This window comes from Taudactylus pleione, unplaced genomic scaffold (genome assembly GCF_031769625.1).
Source record: "Taudactylus pleione unplaced genomic scaffold, aTauple2 ptg000587l, whole genome shotgun sequence".
Taxonomy (NCBI): domain Eukaryota; kingdom Metazoa; phylum Chordata; class Amphibia; order Anura; family Myobatrachidae; genus Taudactylus; species Taudactylus pleione.
In genome coordinates, this window is record NW_028284989.1 from 5,447,706 (window position 1) to 5,469,519 (window position 21,814).

Below are 21,814 nucleotides of genomic sequence, written 5' to 3' on the forward strand. Positions count from 1 at the left end.
TAGTAGTAATGAGTGTGAGATGAGAAAGCAGTACAGGTCGAAGGTTAAAATCAGATAAAAGGAAGAACAGTGCTGGAAGATGTAAAGGCACAACTACAATAGTATATTATAACCAAAAAAGGAGTCTAGAGGTGTTCAAGTTGCAAGACTTGAGAATTAGTATAAAGTAAGAATATATTAAAAAAAAAAAAAAAGGTATAGGTGTGAAACAATGGCAGATACTACAGTGGTATAAAGATAAATTGACAGTGGTATTGGAATGATTTAAACAATGTAGAGAAGAAACACAAACATACAAGTATTAAATGTTCAGTAAGCAGGTAGTTGCTTGCAATGCTGAAGCACGGTGTTGGCAAAAAGTGTGTCCAGGTTATAATGGAAGCTGGTTGCTGAGTAGCAGGGTTTTCAGAAGCTCAGAAGATCCTTTGTTTTTTCCCCAAGTTTTAGAGAGTTCTTTTAAAATGTCGTCCTCCTGTCTTCCTCCTGCTTAACTCCTGACTAACTCTTTAAGTTATGCTGTACATGTAGTCCCACTTAGAAAAAAACCCACTTTGAAATAAATAATTATCTATCACTGACACCCTGACCTAGAATGTTCTGTAAAAAAAAGGGTGAATTGTCGGGCACAGGTTTATTATATGTAAATTCCAATGTTCTTTATAAATGTCTCTCTACAGTAGGATCAATAGTCCAATGGTTGTAGATGTAAAAGAGAATATATATTTTCCAAAAGTATTTATTTATGGAAAAGTGATGGTATGGGGAGCAAATACAGTAATTCATAGGTTTATGTCAATTTCAGTTTCCAAAGTAATAAGCACTTCACAGGTCACTACCTGCTTCTTCGGATACAGCAACGTGCTGATGTTATGGGTGCAAGAAGAGAGCACAAATACCATTACACTGTAGAAAAATAAAACAAACCTGCTGGCTAACTAATTTTGAGACAAACCTCAAGCGCTATTATTTTTTTCCATTGGCACCTTCTATAGCTGAAGAAACTGAAATTGACATAAACCTATGAGATGTTATCTCATAGGTTTATGTTAAACTACAATAAGACAAAATATAGGGGTACTCTGCACACTAAGGTGGCTGCTGTGGAAGAAATCAAAAGGTGGGTCACCTGCCACCAACCTGAGAATTTGGCAAAAACATATATGACAACTCCCAACTGCACTCTACCTCTACCTTTATCACATATAAACATAGGTAATGATATATGGAAAAGTACACGGTAAAGAGAAACAATATAAGGGTTCTTATACAGAACCTAATTCTGGTTATATAATTACGGCAAAACTTTATTGGTCCAATAGTCCTCCTGTATCATGAAATGGAAAAGTTGTAGTCACTGTAGTATCCCAAAATTTATTTTTATATGAACATGGGGGACCTGAGGGTGGAAGTGCGTGGCTCTAATGGAGCTTTCTACAAGGATCATCATATGGAGTGAACTATATAAAAAAAGACATTTTGGGATACTACAGGGACTACACCTTTTCCATTTCATGATATATGAAGATGGGTGGTAGAACTGCGCTCTCGTTGACCAGGGGGTGGTGTGTTGTGGTTTCAGGGTGCTGCGCCTTTGTGTGGGAGTACCTTTCCCGCACTGAAAATGTATGGGGTAGGGGGGGTAAGGTGCACTCTTCCTGCTAGTAATGGTGATGACTTGTGTGTGTTTGTGAGTGGTGTTAATTAGAATGTTTCTTCTGGTGGTGGTGATGTTTTGGGAGTGAGGAGGGTGTGATTCGGTATGGAGTGTAGTTTGGAGTAATGTGAAAAGGGGAATGGAATAGGATCAAAATGAGGCCAGCGAGACACAGTAATTTTGGGCAAAATCTTTTATTGAGTAGTCACAATGCTGCTCTGTTAAGATCCCGGGCAGGTGGGTGGGGTTCAGTGATGAGTGATGATGAGACTGGGGAGGTAGGTGGACCCTTTTAGGGGGCTCCTTCCCGTGCGGTTCAGTGACCTTGCACGTCACCCCTGCTGGACCTATGGTCGACAGTCTAGGAAGTCTCAGGGGGTGGGGGGATTTGCAGAGTGGGTTGGAACACCTGTGCAGCATCCCACATGTTGGTGTGAGCCTTGGCAGTACTTACCTACCGGTAGGTTTTTTGTTATGGTGATGTAGGTCGATGTTGCGGCCGTTGCAGATAGGTTGGAAGCTGCAGGTTTGTTGGTGAGCTGGATCAGCATGTTGCTGGTTTGCTGCAAGTGCACGGCTGTTCTGATTGGTCTGCTGAGGTCAGCGAACGTAGTATGCAGCTGAAATTGGCTCTTGGTCGTGCTGCTGGTGGTGCGGAGCCAGAGGTGTGGATGGGTGAGCTGCTGGGAGGCTGGGTTGCAGCGTGTGTGCTGGGACCACCCCTGGCGGGTGGTCTGCCCGGGATACTGATTCAAAAAAAGCCAGGGACGAGGCAGGATGTGGAAAGTGTGACCGGGATGGAGCTGGTCACTGGCGATGTTGGCTGGGCGGACTTGCGGCCGGATGTGTGGGATGCTCTTATCACTGACGGTCCCTCGTGGAAATGGGAATCGACGGTGGAGACACCCCTGGCCAGGAGTGAGTTGCTGAGCATGCCTGGGAGCAGGGGGGGAGAGGGGCTGGTCCAGGGTGGAGCCGGTCACTGGAGGTGTGAGCGGTGCGGACCAGCAGGTGGGTGGGCTGAGAGCTTTCTGCACTGGTGGTCCCTGGTGGGGATGGGGATCTTAAGTGGAGGTCAGCCTGGATCAGTGTCAGGTTTGATGTGAGGGTCTCCAACGTGTTTCAGCACAGGTGCCTTCTTCAAGTCTCCATTGTGTTTTGCTTTCTGTGCTCCGTAATATTCATTGGGCGACCAAACATGTTAACCTGCATGTTGCGCCAAGCAGTGTTTGGAGATATTTTTTCCATATGTCTGTCATTGATACTAGCTAAAACTATCACTGTCATAATGGTATTCAGTGCTACAAATCCAGATAGTAAAATAAAAAGACTTGTCGGACTGCAAATTCCTATATACATTGTTCCATCATGTACTTTGGTCCAATTAGTCCTGTGCTTAATATGGTCGTGTATTTCTGCTCCTTTTGAAGAACTCAATATGGTAGCAGAGATTGGAACTATAATTATTGAATGTAATGAAGGGTCTAAATTATTATTTGCATGTGTTTTGGGCTGCACAGGACTTTTGGCATCTATTAGTCTCCTTGTTGCATTTCTATCCAGGAATCTCCCTGACACTTTCAATGAAGCCAAGTTTATCACCTTCAGCATGCTGATGTTTGCAAGTGTCTGGATTACATTTATCCCAGCTTATCTAAGCACCAAAGGAAAACACATGGTTGCCGTGGAGATATTTGCCATCATATCTTCCAATGCTGGGCTACTTGTGTGCATATTCTTTCCTAAATGTTACATTATTTTAATGAAGCCTGAAATGAACAATAAGACATTTATAACAAGGAGAAAATGAGATAAAAAAAACTCATCAGGACTATGTATAATGCCATTTTATCTATAAAGCACAATGACTAAAATAACAGCAAGTTAATATAAGCATATAACTTATTTTATAATAATGATTATACTGCATAAATATAATTACAGTGATAATTGTAATTTAACAATTATTCATTTGCTAGATTTCTCATTGCTTGCTTGTAATCACAATAACTGTTAAAGATAACATATTTCAGTTATTAGAGTATAGTAATATTGTTTTGTTTGTCAAATAAATTTTGTTTCAGTATATTTTTCCATTAGTGAATTTTATTAGCTGTTTATTACAAGGTTTACACATTTGATGTAATTCCGTACACACAGATTTTGTCAAAAATAGTGTCTCTTCCCTGTCAAATTTAAAATATAATATTTGGTCAATGTATTAAAAGAAACTGAAAAAAATAGTTGTTTATGAACTGCAAAAAAAATAAAAAATGTTCAAGTTACTTAATTGCTTGCTGACTTCAGTTTAATATACATGTCCACACACTGGTTTTAGGAAGCATCCCTATAATGTACAGTATGACCAGAAGCAGATTTATAAATTTTTGCATTTCTCTATTTGATTTTGAGTTGGGTGGATCTTAGCCGGATCTGTTACATGAAATGTGCATTTCAGGGCGGGAAACTGGGCAGTGACAATGCAATTGCATGCAACTATTCTGTCTAGTGGCACATAAAATAACAATTTCAATCTCACATTAAATCAATCCATAAATTCCTGAATTCACTGTTTCTGCTGTGTGTGACCAATTTTAAATGAATCAGCGAATTCAGGGATTTATGGATTCATTTAATGTGAGATTAGAATATGTGTTTTTAAAAATCTTTTAATTGTTATGTTATGTGCAAATGTATACTTATACTTTACTGTTTTTATATTGTCAAACATTATGGTCTACATTTATCTAATAATAAAAGTTTAATAATTGTATTTCCTACTAGTTGAACAGCTCTTTCTTTTCTTTAAAGGATTAATTCCTTTAAGGTTTTTTATAGCTTATTGGACTCTTGTGGAGTTAGAGTTTAAATGTTTTACAATTTTATTAAAAAAACACTTTGGTTAATATGTAATATAGTATGCTTTGTAAAAGATGCTGATTTTACATTAATTTTCCACAAAATTTAATGTGGCAATTTTTTAAAAGCAAAACCTACATAGTTTTGCCTTTCAAAAAAATTGCTGCTTTAAATCCCTTGGGAAAATCAAAAAGAATCTGCGCTTTTGACATTTGACACTTTTTTGGCAATTCAGGTATAATAGAAAAAACAATGGTACTTTTGGAATATGAAAAGCTCAATAGAAAAGTAAAACAATTAGGTTAGTGCACAGAAAAATGTTAAAAAGTTGTGTACCCAAAATATGTACAACAAAAACTAAGCAGCAAATTAGTTAAATAAAAAACTCCATATTAGTAATATTTACTGTAATACATAATTACTGTAATACATAATTACTGTATGCATTTTTTGTATCAGTATCATTATATTGACCAGTTTGAATCACAACAATAGCGTAAAATTATTTTGAGTTTTTATTTAGAATTAAGTTATTTAATTTTTACTGGTTATTTTTATATATGTTTTTTTTAGATTTACTGACAGATATGTAGGGTTGGATTTTTAGCAAGCAATATGTTTAGCAGCGTACAGAAATACTGTGCCATCATTTTAATCTGATTTTAAGGTGGCAAAAGGACTGATTCAAAGTTGTGAGCAAAGCCTAATAAAGAAGTAACTTGTGCCTTGGCAAAACCATGTTGCACTGCATTTGGGGTAGTGCAGAAAGATTTAGATATGAGAGCAGTTAGTCCAAGCTCAAATCTAAATTAAATAGTCTAGCATGTGTGGGCTACATGCAAAAGCAGCCAATAATTACCCTGCATGCAAAAAATAAATGCACAGTATTTGCAAGTCTTGCATCTCAACTTGGTTTGTCCAGGTGTAAAGTTACTTGCTTTTTTTGTTCTGCTCCAAACTCAGAACCAACCCCATAGTCACTAAGGACCTTGTTAGGATTGTTTTAGTAAAGTACTAAAACAGATGGATAATTAGAACTACAGCATGCGAAGTAGAAAAAAAAATTTCCCCTGTGTAAACAGCTTTTCTTTACACACATTATAATAAATGGGTATATAAGTTTAAGTTACATTAATTAGCTTTAACTGCCACAGCTGAATTTGTAAAAAATAAAAATAAAATAATAGGACCTGTAACTCATAAGCAAATGATCTTCAGGTTTTTGCTACAATATTTTGTACAAAGACATTTTTCTGTTTGTAGTAACCTACCAGGAAAAATAACAAATTTGATAATGTATGTGACACTAAAACACACGCATCTCAAAACAAATTTAGATTTTCCTTAAGGTAAAGTTGTGCATATTACTTCATTATTAATGTTAAGTAACTAATTAATAAAAATGTAAATTCAAGGATTACTTGCAGGTAGCAACCTGCAGCTGATGGGAAAAAAAACAAAGTATTTTTTTTTTTGCTATAACACAAACTACTTGCATCTGGCAAAACTAAGAACAGATGCATTGTGAAATAGACTTGAAAACTTTTTTAATAAAATATATTGCTGAATTCTCATTTAAAATAAATATACAAAGGGTATATAGTTTATTTAAAAAAAAAATGGATATTTGGGGATTTGCAGGATAGTCTTATAGGTATCTATGTAGGTATGGTGATACAAGTTTAAGTCTGCATGTTCTGCATACAGGGCTCATTTGCAAATATGTGCCTGGAAAATGCATAATACTGTATGGCAACTAATATGTGCTAGATGTGTTTTAGTGATGTGTTTTTAACGGTATGCAGTCAGGAAGCCGATGGTCGAAATGCCGACCACTGGCCTCCCGACTGTGCAATCCCGACAGGGGACTAATGATAGGTGTCGAAATCCTGATGCCTATCATTATCCCTCTGCCAGGAGCCCTACACCTTGCATACCAAATTAAGGTAAGCCAGGCAGCAGGCGTGGACAGCTGTGGGGGGAGGGTTAGGGGTTAGGTAAGGGTCTTCTGAGGGGCACTTAGGGTTAGGTAACCCCCCCTGGGAGGATTAGGTTTAGGCTGCGTGGACAGGGGGGTTAAGTTTAGGCACTAGGAGGGAGCTTAGGGATAGGCACCCTGAAGGGAGGGTTAGGGTTAGGGGGGAGAGAGTTATTTATACTTACCTTAATTACCTGTCGGGATCTTCACTGTTCCCGGTCTTCCGGCGTCATTCATACCGATCCCGTTTTTAACATTTTCTACATATTCTTCATGTACTGCTTATTAATTTTTCTGGTAGCAATAACACATAAGTATTAGGGCGTGCTGCTTTCTATATCTTTAGAACACAATGGTGGGAACAAGCCCATGAGAAACCTTATACCTATTTAATGCACTTTGCAGGCTGTAATTAGCAGATGAAAAGTAGATTAACAATGAGTTGTTGAATAAACCTTTACTCTCAGATTTTACTAGCAATTTATCTACAGAATAACTATGTGAAGCTGGGTATACATTTTATTTTACTTGTAATAAATGTTTATGTAGCCATTTGCACAATTACATGCTTTAGCTGCAAACAATCTATGTAATACTGTACATTCATTTCTAAATACTTAAAAGAAAAATACACTGTATTAAATATGAGGTATAATAATAGATAAACTTAGATTTTCAGACACAACAGTATTAAAAACAGCTTTCAGCATGGTGCATGCTCACTGATTAATTCTGGTTAACTATGAAATACTTCTGCTTGGTTAGAAATAAATACATTTACTCAGTAATGCTGTACAGCAGTGACAAACATTGTGTGACACATACTGTATAATATTACTAGAATTTGAAATATTTATGGAATGTTTTCTGCTTGTTTGCTGTGTTCCCGCTGGGTTTGTAACAGTTGTAAAGATGATTAAAGTGATTATTGTCAGTTCCCAAGGTAGTTCTAATTATTTGTTTACTGATTCTTCTGATTAATCTCCTGTCTAATATTTTAAAAAAATTATTTATTGAAAAAATTAATATAATAATCACTTAGTGTTATCGTACACTTGTGAGCTGCACATCAAAAAATTATGTAACTTTTGACAATTTAATCATATAGCTTTCCATTTATTTAACTTGTATGAAGCTTTTTATAGATACATTTCTGATGTCTGTCTTGGATTATATGACTTATGATATATGACTTTTGGTTTGATTCAGATTTGGGAATAGAGAGATATATCTCTCAACTGATCATCTTGGTGAAACCATGCTGCACTGCAGGTGGGGCAGATTTAAAAATGTGCAGAGAGATTTAGATTTGGGAGGAGTGTTTCCAAACTGACATCTAAAATGTAGAGTAATAATAAAGCTGTGCAGTATTTGTGGACTACATGCAAAAGCAGCCAGTATTTATCCCACATGTAAAAAAATGTATGTATTTACACCCCTTGCATTGCAATATGGTTTGTTCAGGTTCACAGTTGAGAGATATATCTTACTCTATTCCCAAGTCTGAATCAGGCCCTCCACGAGGTATAGTACACTATCCATATGCCTGTTCTCAAATTCACTCTTCAGGCAGTAATATTGTGGCTAAACTGCCTGATATAGCCAAAATTATTTGTAACATTCAAGTCCTCTACTTTATTGAGTCTATTGGTGTTGTTCTACATCATTACTCACTGAGTCTAATTCATTCTGTGTAAATATGTCAACTTTGAATTCTTCACTGATTTCTGAAGCTTTGGAAACAGAGTTTTTGAAACTGTCTGAATTAGACAATTTGACCAGTTAATGTCCTCTTTTGATCTTGCTTTGACACCTTTCTCTGACCACCCAGGCCTGGCATGTTGCATGGGAACTGGGGGTAGATGATTCCAAGGTTTTTTATGTTCCTCAGCCTGACCCAGACTTAGCATTTTCTAGTTATGCAACTGGTGATACTGACAACGGTATTGTACCCACTGATTTACAGTCACCACCCACTCCTCCCCTTGTTAATGAAGGATCTGTGGAGCTTTCCACTTGTGTCCTGGTGCAGACTTTTTCTAACCCATTTCTCCTTCCAATAACCGAAGTCTCAGCCCTAAACCTGGGGGTCGGATATATATTGTGGGAGGAAAAAGCACACTTATTACCCTTGTGAGGGAGGAGGGTCATGGAAAGCTTCTCCCATCCATGTATACTGTGAAATTTGTCAAAATGGTTTACTTCTGCCCTGGTGAACTGAGTATTGAGGATAAGTAAAAAGACAAATAGACCCACTCCAACCGCACTTCCCTTGTTAGAAATAAAATATTAAATAATGAACAATAAACACAACTAAAATAATACAATCTTCTAAGTATAAAGAGGGCTACAATGATAATAATAGTCCACATGGGTACAGGGAGGTGAAATCCTCCAACCTAAATCAACTATACCACTGGATCTATAGTGTGTGGTGTTTTCTTAATATCCCAGTTGTGAGTCAAAAAAGACCTACTCTCTATGGGGGCTCCTCAAATGATCCTCTTCTAGAAAAATGAGAAGAAACACAAAGGAAAGGGATGATAGTGTAGTAGTTCTAACACCATAAAATAATTATTTCAATATGTGGTAAAATCTTCAATCCATATATAGGTAAATATTCATACCGTACTCACTCACGTGAAACTGAGGAGCCCTCCCATAAAGGTAAGTTATGGCTCAACAATCGTACCATCCGTGTGAGGAGAAAAAATATGCACAAGTGTAAGTGGGACGTACCCTACTCACAGTTAGTAATGGTTGATTATCTACATAAAGGTATCTTTCAAAATCCTTCTATTTCCTCCTGATCTGTATCCCCTTCAAACTTCAGTCTTCAAAGTGTTGATAAACTTAAACTGAATGGAAGGTCAGGTCAGGAAGGGGTGATGTTAAATTAACTTTTTATTAAAAAATTTCTCAAATACACAAAGGTGCTCTGGGTGAGATAATAGAAAAAGATGAAAACAATATGACCTGTATGAGGATTGAAAAAGTCCGGACAGTCCCTCAGTTGGTCACAGATTCCTGTTTAGGTCACCACAGGCTCCAACCCTATCCACCAATGCGTTTCGAAAGCAGTCTTTTTAAAGGTGTGTCTGACAGGGTGATGGAGCAAACATAAATACCCCTACACCGGAAACTGTAGTAACAGGGGGCGTGGTTACCATGAAAACAGTACCAATATGAATAACATATTACACCTTTAAAACTGAAAAATGCTAACCTAATATATACCTTCTCATAGGGAGACCTCTATTCTGTGGTCGAGCTCCTAATGAAATCGAAAAGATTGTAGGAAAATAAAAAGCTGTCTGTGCATTCCACATTCCGGAACGCATGGTAACTGGAAGTGACATCATTGTGTCTAAGGCACACATGGATTGTATTGCCAGAAGGTTAAGGAAACTTCCAGCATATAGAGAACCCCATGTGTCACGTGGGTCAGGGAAGGACAATCCCTTCACCCTGTAAAGAAACACGTGTGCCCATCAGGTGTATGTCATTAATCACTTGTCCCGCTTATCTCCACTTTCAGAGCTAGGAGGTGATTTGCATACCACTTTGTCTTCCAAATACTATAGTGGTGCATCCCAATGACATCATATGCATATTAATTATTCACTAGATAAACCAGTGCAAAAATAAAACATAATTAATTAGAATAATATCTTCCATCAGTAAAATAACTCTATTAAATATCATACTTAAAATTCATCAAAAGAGAATAACAATGAGAATGGATAAAAGTCTACAGAATAAGATTCTACTGGGTAAGTAGGAAATATAAAATATGTATAAAAATATATACACAGTAATATAAAAAAATACCAATGACTCTAAAAACAAGTTTTCCCAAGACATGAAAAGATATCATTACAAAAACCATTTAGTTTTGAACTCTAAGTTCAATCCATAGGGTTGTAAGGTGTTCAAAGTAAAAATGTTATGCATCTCAGTCCTAGCCAACCATTCTTCTGTATCTTTTTTCCTCCAATGGTGTGAAACCAATTGGATACCAAAAAAGGAGATAAGTTTAGCTGGATCGCAGTTATGCTCAACCTTAAAATGTACCGATACTCCATGTGTTGTAAGTCCCCTCCTGATATTGCGTAAGTGCTCAGCCATTCTGTCCTTCAATTTACATGTGGTGTGCCCCACGTATTGTTTCTTACATTCACATTGTAAAGAGTACACTACGTTCTGACTATGGCATGTAATAAATTCTTTCATTTCGAATTCCCATTGATTAATGCTTTAAAAAAACTTTGTGTGGACTTTTTCTTTGGTTTTTTCAATTTTCACACATTTGGCACATACCACACCAATAGAAACCTTTTGCATTAATAGATCTAGTTATCTGTTGGAGTATAAATAGAATGTATATCCATACCTAATCCATCTCCTCTCAATCTGCTGCCAGAGTCTACACCGTGCAGTCTGGGGAGGGAAATGATTTTAAATAGTCCACACCTCCTTTAGAGAATATTCTCTCACCTTTCTCTATAACCCGCAAAATGGCCACAATAGCCTGTTATATTGTTTCCACTGAACAACTTAATGGAATAGTCTCCACCTTTTTGGGAGCAGATCTCTCACTCCTCCTCAGCGTGGATTGCAGGCTGGCTGTGTGTGGTCTCAGAACTATGTCCTGTTCGTAACGTGTTTCCCCGCCACCTAATCGGCGGCTTCCTCAGATGAAAAAGACGTAATAGTCCATACTCCCACAAGAGCCCGTCTTTATGTCACTCCCATTGTGGCTCTATTAAGTGCACCTGTCATTACAGCTGATGCATATTTAACATTCCTCTGGCTCTCATTAGCCGGATGCAGACCATATTTGGCTCTCCTATTCTCTTAGCCGGAAGTCTTGCGTTCCAGCTGCCATTACTATTTTCAACACGTATTTACTGAGTCTTATTTCCATATGCGTTCCAGCAGCCATTATGTTTAAACTTATGATATATTCCAGTTATACTGCGCTTTTGATATATCAAATGACTGTTAATATTCATCAAAAAAAGTACTACACTGATTAAAAATACTAGACTATTGAATTATTACACTAGTTAAAACAAAATATGTTAATAATCTATTAGATAACCATTATATAAAAAAATGGATATATCTTGTAATAGACCACAACACATATTTTTAAATCCAGCATTACATAAAACTAGGCAAATCTGATTTTAACAAAATCACAGTAGACAACCCAAACCACACCATCACAAACCCACCTTGCCCCCTTACCTTATAAAACTCCATAGTCTCTCAGGCCTACTATAGTGGTAAATTTACTAAAGGTCGATTTGAATAAATTTTAAATCAATATTAATCTACAACATCTATTGAAGTTGAAACCCTATGGCTGATTAATATGCATATTTTGTGGCCAGAAAGACTATCAATTAAAATTAGAGACGTACGGTTCAGTTCTCCAGAAATCCAAATCCACCTGAATTTTGTGAATATGGACAGATATGAGTCACGGTTCTGACCTTCTAGTGGTTCAGAATTTTGGATTGTAAAAATTACATGATTTTAGCTGTTTTTAAAAACTTTTTAGAAATAAAAAAAAATCACATTCAAAGCCAAAACCAAAACACTTTAGGGTGAATTTGCAAAACTAATACCAAAATACGGGGGTCAGCGCACATCTCTTTTTAAAGTAATGTGACATATAGGCTTCAACCTTTGTGAATGTGTGTTAAAGTATTACATTGATATAATTTTGAAGTAAAATAATATAAATTTAAATAGAAATGTATTAATTTTCTTCAAGGAGCTTCCCCAAAATATCCATTTAATTGTAATATTTTGAATTAAACCTTTGTGCAAGTTGTCAGTTTCCTTTAAAACCTGCACAGTTCTGGCCCTTTAGGAATACAGTATAAGATCCTATTTCTAGCTACATACATTTAAATAGATATAATATATGAATATTTACCTAGTCAGCCCAGAGAAATGTGCTACAATTAGCCATATCATTATAATTGTACATCCCCTCTAGATCTTTCTTGCTTTAAAAACTACTGTAGTAATCAATGTAATTATGATGATTTTGCTTAATAACATAGTACAGTACAAACCTATTATTTATTTTGAAGATAATCATATAGTAACTTCATTCATAATCAGAATCAGTCTCCCAAACAGGTGGGATGGTATAAAAGGTCTTGAAAGGGGAATTCCCCTCCAGTAATGCATGAGGCTTTGTAAATATATACATTGAATTACAGTATATTACAACTTCGAGATATAAATGATTAAAACATCACACATATAAATATTACACTGAATTAATAATCTATGTGTGTAGCAAATTTGTATATGACCACCTTACGATAATTTATCATTATATTTGCATTTATTGTATGCAGTCATTGTAGAATCATATTGTATATTGCACTTTACAGTTGAATCGTTTGTGGAACTTGAATCATGGAGAAAATGTCTTCATAGAAATTGCTCTCAGTTATGAGGTAAGCAATTGCTCTATCATATATCTATCTATCTATCTATCTATCTGTCTGTCTGTCTGGTTGTCTGTCTAAGAGGATGATAAATAGAAGTATAAAACGCAACTATCCCTAGTTCCCAAGAACAAGCCCAAGCTTTGAAATTGTTGCTGTTTTACAAAACTGGCCAACTGCAAAGTAAAATGTATGTGTCCTTATCTTACTGTTTGCCTTCATAATAATTTATTGTAAGGAGGTACTTTTTTTTTTTAAACAATTCATTATAATCAAGGTCAGGACATGATGGGAGTTGTAGTTTCCCAAGTTCCAGCAAAACAATATAACATGTGACATACTTACAGTAGCTGTGCTGATTCAATGACTATGTGTCCCTAAAACTTATTTTAAAATGTTGGTAACTAGACCTACTGTATGGGAAGATACTGTATTCTTGGTATAATTATTTTTTGATATCACAAACACAGTTGACGAGTTTACGAATGGTTTCTTGAACACTTTGGAAAAAGGTTCCATAGTTGCAAATGATGCATCATAAATTGGTGAGACTTAATACTTGCTAGATACATTCTACTTAAACTGATAGATTAATTTCCATTAACTTTATGTCTGCTAAGGCTGTTCCTATGTTTTGATAAACTTATTTATAAGCCTCACGTAGCAATTTCTGGGTGGTAGAATATGTAGTTAATTATACAATTGAAACAGTGATATTATACTATGCAGCTGGGATGCCACCACTTCAAAGCCCATCTGTCCTGTCTAAGATTAACTACTTTCTAATGTTATTGTATCAAGCAGTGAAAATAATGTAGAAGTGGACCAGGGGAGAAGTTGTCCATAGCAACCAATCAGATTCCAAGTACCATCAAGTACAGTCTATAAAATAATAGGTAGGAGCTGATTGGTTGCTATGGGAATTTTTTCCACTGGTCCATTCCTTCACTGTTATCACTGCTTGATACATAAACCCCTGAAAACTAGTGCCCTGTGCTTTGAAAAACAGAGATCTTCATTCAATGTCTTTGCTACTTTTGTAACAATAGCTACTTTATCTTTTCCACTGGGGTCCAAGAAACTGTAAGTAAACTGTGTTTGTGATATCAAAAATGTTTATCTTGATATAATAATAATATCTTCCTAGACAGTATGTCTACTTACCAACATTTTAAAAATAATTCCAAGCAAAGGGCATATTGGCAAGTTCTTAGACAGTAGTCTATGGGTGTCATTCTCAAGTTATTTTCTTCACCTGTAGTAATGAGTAAAGAAATATTAAGTTATGTGAGAAGTTTAATTAAGATACATTCCAGGACATTTCTTACCTGTGGTGCAGCACTCTATATGATGGGTGGGTTGCCTCAAGTGGTTTACATTCTACCAGTATGGTAAGTACTACATAGCTGGAACCGAAGAGAGTGCAATAGACTTTACAGGTTTCTCCCCACTTCTGTCTTTCTTCAAACAAGCAGGATGTTGTTAGCAAAAACCCATGATATGCTTCCTTTAGTAGGAGAGATGGTCAGTTCTTGTGTCAGACTTTAGGGAAGATTGAACCCTGAATCAATTAATTTTGTGTGATGGGGTTTAATTAGAATTTTTAGTTTGGGGTCAAATAAGTTTTCAACTGTAATTGATCAGATTGGCATATCTAAATGGTAATAAAAATCTTCTTTATGATGATTGAGGATGTAGTGTTGCATATTTATTGTCTTATGCCTGTATGAAGTGTTCTGAAAATAACATGAAAAGTTACATGCTCAATAGTAAGCTGTTCTTGGAAAGTGTGGCATATAATGTTAGAATGGAATATTGTATTTTGAGGCCACTGCGTACTCATTTTCATGGGATGATGTTGACTTAGATGCCATTGTCAGTGAAACCATAAGATTAATTGCATCCAAAAAAACACACAACTTGCGATCCATGATGAGATGACAAATTATAAGATGTGGCCAGTTCTTCATGAGTAGCATATATGCTTTTGTTATGCCAGGAAGCATCAGTAGTATATACCAATGATGTGTAGGCAGGTGAGGCAGTGCCTCTCCTGTCACACTTAGGTGTACTCCAAACTTTGACTACAAAAATGTTTTATTATTCTCATCATTTTTATAGTCAAAACTCTGGAGTAAAAAGTGTATGGCAGGTGAGGCACTGCCTCCCCTGTCTACATTTTTCTGCACATCCCTGATCAAAACTCACCAAATTTTCAGCACTATATAATGCTGCACCTCTGTATAATGCCCACATGTACCTTCAGGTTCATATAAGTATCTGTAAATCTGGCTCTGATACTAGCCAGCCATTTACCTCACCACATGTCACTGGTATATACGCCTGTGTTACAGAAGGAGAGTGCGGTAGTTTAAGTGCCTAATAAGTTACATATGATATAAATATACTGTAACAGTTTCATAAATTCAAACATCTAATTGGAACAATGGTTTTTTTTGTTACTAATGTATTTATATTTTGTGTTCAATAACAGAATGAAGCTGTGGCTTTCCTTTCTTGAATCTTACTGTGTGTATTTCTTCCTGTTGATACTAAGAACTTGTAATAATACTTGTGGAACATCCGTGAGTGGGTGCAGACTCTCTGTAGAGGACATTAAAGGCTACTCTTTAAAAGGGGATATCACACTTGGTGGGCTCTTTGCTGTTCATTTGGATGTAGACTATCCAAAATTAACATTCAAAGAACAACCTCAATCTCTCCAATGCCGCACGTAAGTCTTACTTTAAGTTTTTAAAATATAAGGGTAATACTAGGGTTTAATGCAGATACTGTACTGTACAGTATAAATGTCATTGCTTATATTCCTGTGTTTTTATATTTTTGAGATATAATCATGTATAGTTGGAGACTCCCAGAGTAAAATATACTGTACATAAGATCATATGGTAAGATTCACAACTGCAAAAATCAAATAAAAAATGGTATATATACTTATGATTAAGTTAGGAAAAGAGTATTGAGTTTGAAACAAAGACCTAATTATGAAGCAAAGACATAATTAATAATAAGTGTAAATTGACTTTGTTTTGCACTAATACAGTACATCTAGATGGACCACCCAGCATGCATACAGGATGACCAGTAACTGTACACTCTTGTGAGGGCCTCTATGAACTAGACAGCTCTGTGCCGCAACCATCTTGCATTTCATAAATTACTTTTATGTTTTACTAAAAATTCATAGATATAATATGTCTTTTTGCCAATATTTTTAATTCTCCAACCTATTAATCCAGGAGAGCAGGATTTTAAAACAGCTTTCCTGCAGTTCTCTCTCTCCTTTACAATCCCAACCCAACCCAACCTCTCCTTTTCAGCACTTTTAACCATTACAAAGCACTGGGAAGGCAATAAAAGAATAAAGGATGATGCTGGCGAGATACAGCACTACATGTACAACATATTATCATATGAGGCAAGTCTGAGCTGTTATCAACCTCCCACCTGTGTGGCAGCCCTACCAAAACCTGTATTAAGGCAAATTTTTAGGCTAGCATGATCATTAAATTGGTTTAGAGTATCCCCTTCCCCCAGTTTGATTGGTATGTTTCAAACTAAGGTATACATGATTGGGATTACATGTAATAGATTTATATGAAAACATATACATACTGTAAAATACACTTTAGAGTAAAAAGTACTTGTAATTCACTAAGAAATGGTAAATGTCACAGATTGTTCCTGAAGCCATTGTAACAGCACAAAAACACTGTACATCACCTAACTCACATTGTAAGCACCTTCTAAAGAGACATTGTTATGGAAAGAATTGCATTTATGTATTTATTTGATCAAATTATTCCTTTGGATGTATGAATATATTATGTTATAGCTTTATTCATTGTTTAATTATAGATTTCATATAAGATATTACCGCTACCTCCTGACTATGGTGTATGCTATATGGGAAATCAACAAGTCAGAAGATATTCTACCAAATATCACACTGGGATTTAAATTGTATGATACTTGTTACAATGAAGTTAGATCATTGCTGACAACAGCATTGATATTATCAGGAGGACAACAAGTAGTGCCAAATTTTAACTGTGATATGAAAGGCATGCCAGCTGCAATAGTTGGTGACATGACTTCCAAGGCCTCAATACCAATGGCCAGAATACTTGGACTGTACAGATTTCCTCAGGTAAGTTCCTTAAACAAAACTGCTGATTTAAGAATACATTATTTATATATATAATATACTTTTTTTTCTAGGAAATAAAACAGGTGCTCACAATATGAGGGAAAAAAGTTTCCTTTATATAGATAAAAAGTATCATAAAAATATACATTTAAGTTTAAAATGAACAGCTCTTCACAAGAGACAGTGAGCGAGGCTCCCCAGTAAGCCGATGGGGACTCTGGAACACAACGGTCAGTGCTTGAGTTCCACGCCTCACTCTATCATCTGTGCGTGCCTGGGTTGGTGACTCATGCTGTCAAAACTTTATTGTGGATGGGTGCCAGAGTGAGGCGTGGAACTCACGTGCTGACCGCTGTGTTCCGGACTCCATGCCAGCTTACTGGAGAGCGGCAGCAAGCGGACATGTGGAGACCCTCCATGTTACCAGGCTTGTGATGAACTGTTCATTTTATATTTAAATGTATGTTTTGTTTTGTTTTTTTGGCATGTGGGGAATTCTCCCCAATTATATTTTTATTAGATACAGTAAATAAATTGAAATATTATAATAATCTCAACAATAACATATACAAAAATAAAATCAAATAGAATTTAAAACAAAATAAAATAAAAGGAGTGGGACAAAAAAAAGGGTAAATAGCAAAATTTTAGATACTTACACACTCAGAAAATACATACAAATATCACATTTTCAAAACGGTATTGTATAACCCGGTTATATATCAACAAAACAATACACTTTTGGAACTCAAGAGACAATATTATTAGAAGGAGAAGGAGAATGTAGTATTCCAATATCAGTTGGGCCAGGTCTCAAGGGATTTCCTCCCAGACTATCCCTATATTCTTTCAATTTAAACCACAGCATATGGGGTGAAGAGACCGCAGTAGAATAGTTACTGTCCGCTGTCTTAAAATCACAATGGCATTGAACTTTATTTATTATATGGCCTAAGCTGGGCACACAGTCTGTTCTTCACAATTGAGCAATGGCAGCTTTTGCAGAAATTAGAATGTGCCCCATTATATATCTATCTCCCTTTTATAGGTTCCCAGGAAAAAAATGAAACAGAGCAATAACCGGGTCCAGTGGTATCCCCACTCCCGCAATGTCCCCAATCAAGGTGAACACTTCGACCCAAATAGGTCTCAGTAGAGGGCATGACCAAAATACATGGAAGATACTTCCCACTTCTCCACACTTTCTCCAGCAAAATTTAGAAATGGATGGCCAAATCTTATGTTGTTTCTCAGGGGTGAAATATGATCTATGGAGTAACTTTAAGAACATTTCTGAGTGGTTCATACAGCGAGACATCTTATAGCAGGCTCGAAAAACTATTTCCCGATCTTCCTTTTCCAATGTTCTTGACCAATCCTTCTCCCATTTTTGTAATGATGTGAATTTCTTTGGTCTATTCTCCATTATTAGCTGTTGATACCACCATGTAATGCCCCCTTTTTGAGTAGAGGACTGGAATTGTTTTAGTATATACCCAGGTAAGGAACTATTTTGGAGATTGAGATTGAAGGAGGGTAAGCTCTGAACCCAATGCCGCATCTGCAAGTATTTTAAAAAATCCTGTTTCGGGACACTGAACTTACTCTGAAGCTCAGAAAAGGAGATAACTTCTCCACTAGACATCATATCCCCCAATGAATTCATTCCAGCAGCCTTCCAAGACTCCACCTGTAGGTTTCCAATTAGTCTATCTATACAAGATATTGAGAGTGCAGTTGTCGGTAAGGAAACATCTTCACACTTAATAACGAATCTATTCAATGCCTGTATTGTGGCACCAACTGAACCAGAGTGCCTGGAACTTGAGGGCTGTGTAGAGACTGGAAGCCATAACAAATCTGGGAGAGCTAGGGGTTTAACGGCCTCCGATTCCCACGCAACCCAAGGTTTAATATTATCCTCCGCAAACCAATCTCTCGCCTGATTTATCAAACAAGCATACTGGTATTTCTCTATATCTGGGAATGCAACTCCTCCTTCAAGTTTAGGTAAAGAGGGAGTTGCTCTTGCTATTTTTGGCCTACCCCCTTTCCAGATGTATCGGTCTATGGCTTTGTTACATTTATTGCACATAGGTTTAGGGAGAACTCTGGGAATAGTACGAAACAGATACAACAGTTTTGGCAGTAGCACCATTTTAAAGGCAGCTATTCTGCCCAGCCAGGATACTTCATGTAGCATCCAGTCTTTCAAGGCCACTTCAAAAGTGGCCAGTAGAGGGGCATAATTGCATTCAATTATATCTTTGGTTCTAGTCAGGCACACTCCTAAATATTTCAGGGAACATGATTCCCATGAATACTTAAAGGATGATTTTAAAAACTCTAATGTGTCCATGGAGATATTTATTGGGAGGGCTTCAGATTTATTAGAATTAAGTTTATATAATGAGACCCTTGAATAAGCATCCAGCAGATGGTGTAGAGCAGGGAGAGAGTCTCGGGGATTATACAAACTAATCAAAACATCATCCACAAATAGACAAATTTTGTGGCTAGTATTCCCCAGCTTAGGGCCCTGAATTTTGTGTGACTCTCTGATTTTCTCAACCAAAGGCTCAATTGCTAGCGCGAAAATTAATGGGGAGAGAGGACACCCCTGACGGGTGCCATTTGAGATGCTAAAATTAGAGGAAAGGCAACCATTTACATATACCCTAGCGGAGGAAATGTATGTTTTTATGATACTTTTTATCTATATAAAGTTTATTTATTTCGCTCACATTGTACGCACCTGTTTTTTTCTAGAATACCTGCTATTGGGCTTGGTGATTAGCCCATAGGGATGCTGCACTTTTAAAGAAAGGACAGTTACATTGGACATCCTTTTATTATATGGGACGCTTTGTTCACAATTGAACTAATGGCGCAACAAATCAGCTTCAACTGTGTGTGTATATATATATATATATATATATATACATACACACATATATATATATATATATACCTGTAAACTAACATCTAATTACAGCTATTTGAAGTGGGAGAGCTATTTAGTTTTGGGGCAATCAATCATTCTCATATTGGTACATATGCTCCAACACACTCTGAAGAGGGAACATAACTCTTTTATGCTGATTGCAGCATCAAAATGTTACAATGTTGGCTTCTGTCCCAGCTGTGTTCCTGTGTATGTGTGACCTAAGAAAAAATTGGAAATGCTGAGGAATCTGTAGAGAGCCCTTCAATAGCTTTTTTTTTTATAGAAACGAGCTACTAATGTCAATAGTACATGAGTTTGAAAATGGAGATATCAGTGATATATCCTGTATTAAAATGCCCTCAGTACCTAAATATCAGTTATTATGAGTAAATAGCCATTTGTGGAAAAAAGGGTTTAATAATATATTACCCGAGCCTGGCCTTGTCTGAGGGGTCAGGTGAGCTGTGGTGGAGGAGTAATGTTTCCCTCAGCAGGGTGTGGGGTATAATATTTTTCATTCGTGTTTTTCTGACCTGGCAAAGCCTACCAAAATTTGGCCACTCCCCCTGTCTTTCCTGTCTCAATGGCCCTGTCTGTGTTAAAGATACTGTATATATTTTCTGGACCTTTGCAATGTCCAAAAATTGTTTTGCAGCATGAGTACAATAAAAATTGAAAGGGAACTTTTAGATAGAATGTTAAAAGGGCAAGTTACAATTGTGTAAATTTCAAGAAAAATTTATGTCAATGAGAATTTTGTTAATTCAGTTATAGTTATGTGAAGTATATATTGTCATATGCTGCTTCTGTCTTCTTTCTTTCTAATTAGGTAAGTTATGCCGCAGCACACCCAATCCTCAGTGATAAATTACAGTTTCCATCTTTCCTTAGAACCATAGCTAATGATGATTATGAAATTGTAGGAATTGCAAAAGTGGCGAGTCATTTCAACTGGACTTGGGTGGGAATTATAAGCTCTGATAATGAACTGGGAAGATCAGGGTCTCAATTGCTTATGAAGGAGGTTGAACGGAATGGAGGCTGCATTGCATTCCTTGAAATTCTTCCAATCTTCAGTTCCATGGAATCAGTTTTCCGCATTATAGATGTCATTAAGAAATCAAAAGCCACAGCCATTATGGTCTATTCCACCATGGAGAACCTTATTTCCCTTATGGAGGAGGCCTCATTTCACAATATTACAGATAAAGTGTGGATTGGTGGTGGAAGTTGGTCCATCACTTCCGACTTCCCAAGAAAAGACATTTTGACCACCTTAAATGGGAGTCTAGGTCTTTCCTATCTAAGTGGAAAAATCCCTGGTTTTAAAGAATTCCTTTATAGCATTCACCCATCTAAATATCCAGATGACATTTTTATTAAAACATTTTGGCATAATGCCTTTGGTTGTGTTTGGCCAACAGATGCTCCTGATAATTTTACATTTGCAAACACGTCTGAAGACCGAACTCTTTGGTGCACAGGGAAAGAGAGATTAGACAGTATTGATCCAAATGTATATGATGTTTATAAATTCGTATACACATACAAGATTCACAATGCCGTTTTTGTCATTGCACAAGCTTTACATGAAATGCATTCCTGTATACCAGGGAAAGGGCCCTTTCTCAATGGATCCTGTGCAGATATTTTTAGCTATCAGCATTGGCAGGTAAAGTATAACATATAAGAGCCTTCTTATTAAAGTGTTGTGTTGATGATGTGTTTA

The 21,814-nt window shown here is 36.5% G+C and overlaps 1 protein-coding gene across 1 annotated transcript in view; it reads left to right on the top strand.

Moving 5' to 3' along the window:
- The window catches only part of LOC148481292 (vomeronasal type-2 receptor 26-like), a 34,311-nt gene that overhangs the window by 6,828 nt on the left and 5,669 nt on the right, over positions 1-21,814 (top strand). Inside the window, exons 4-6 of the mRNA XM_088453746.1 lie at positions 16,228-16,384; positions 16,847-17,138; positions 20,915-21,757. Coding sequence (XP_088309872.1) covers positions 16,228-16,384; positions 16,847-17,138; positions 20,915-21,757 — 1,292 coding nt within the window. The remainder of the gene's footprint in view (positions 1-16,227; positions 16,385-16,846; positions 17,139-20,914; positions 21,758-21,814) is intronic.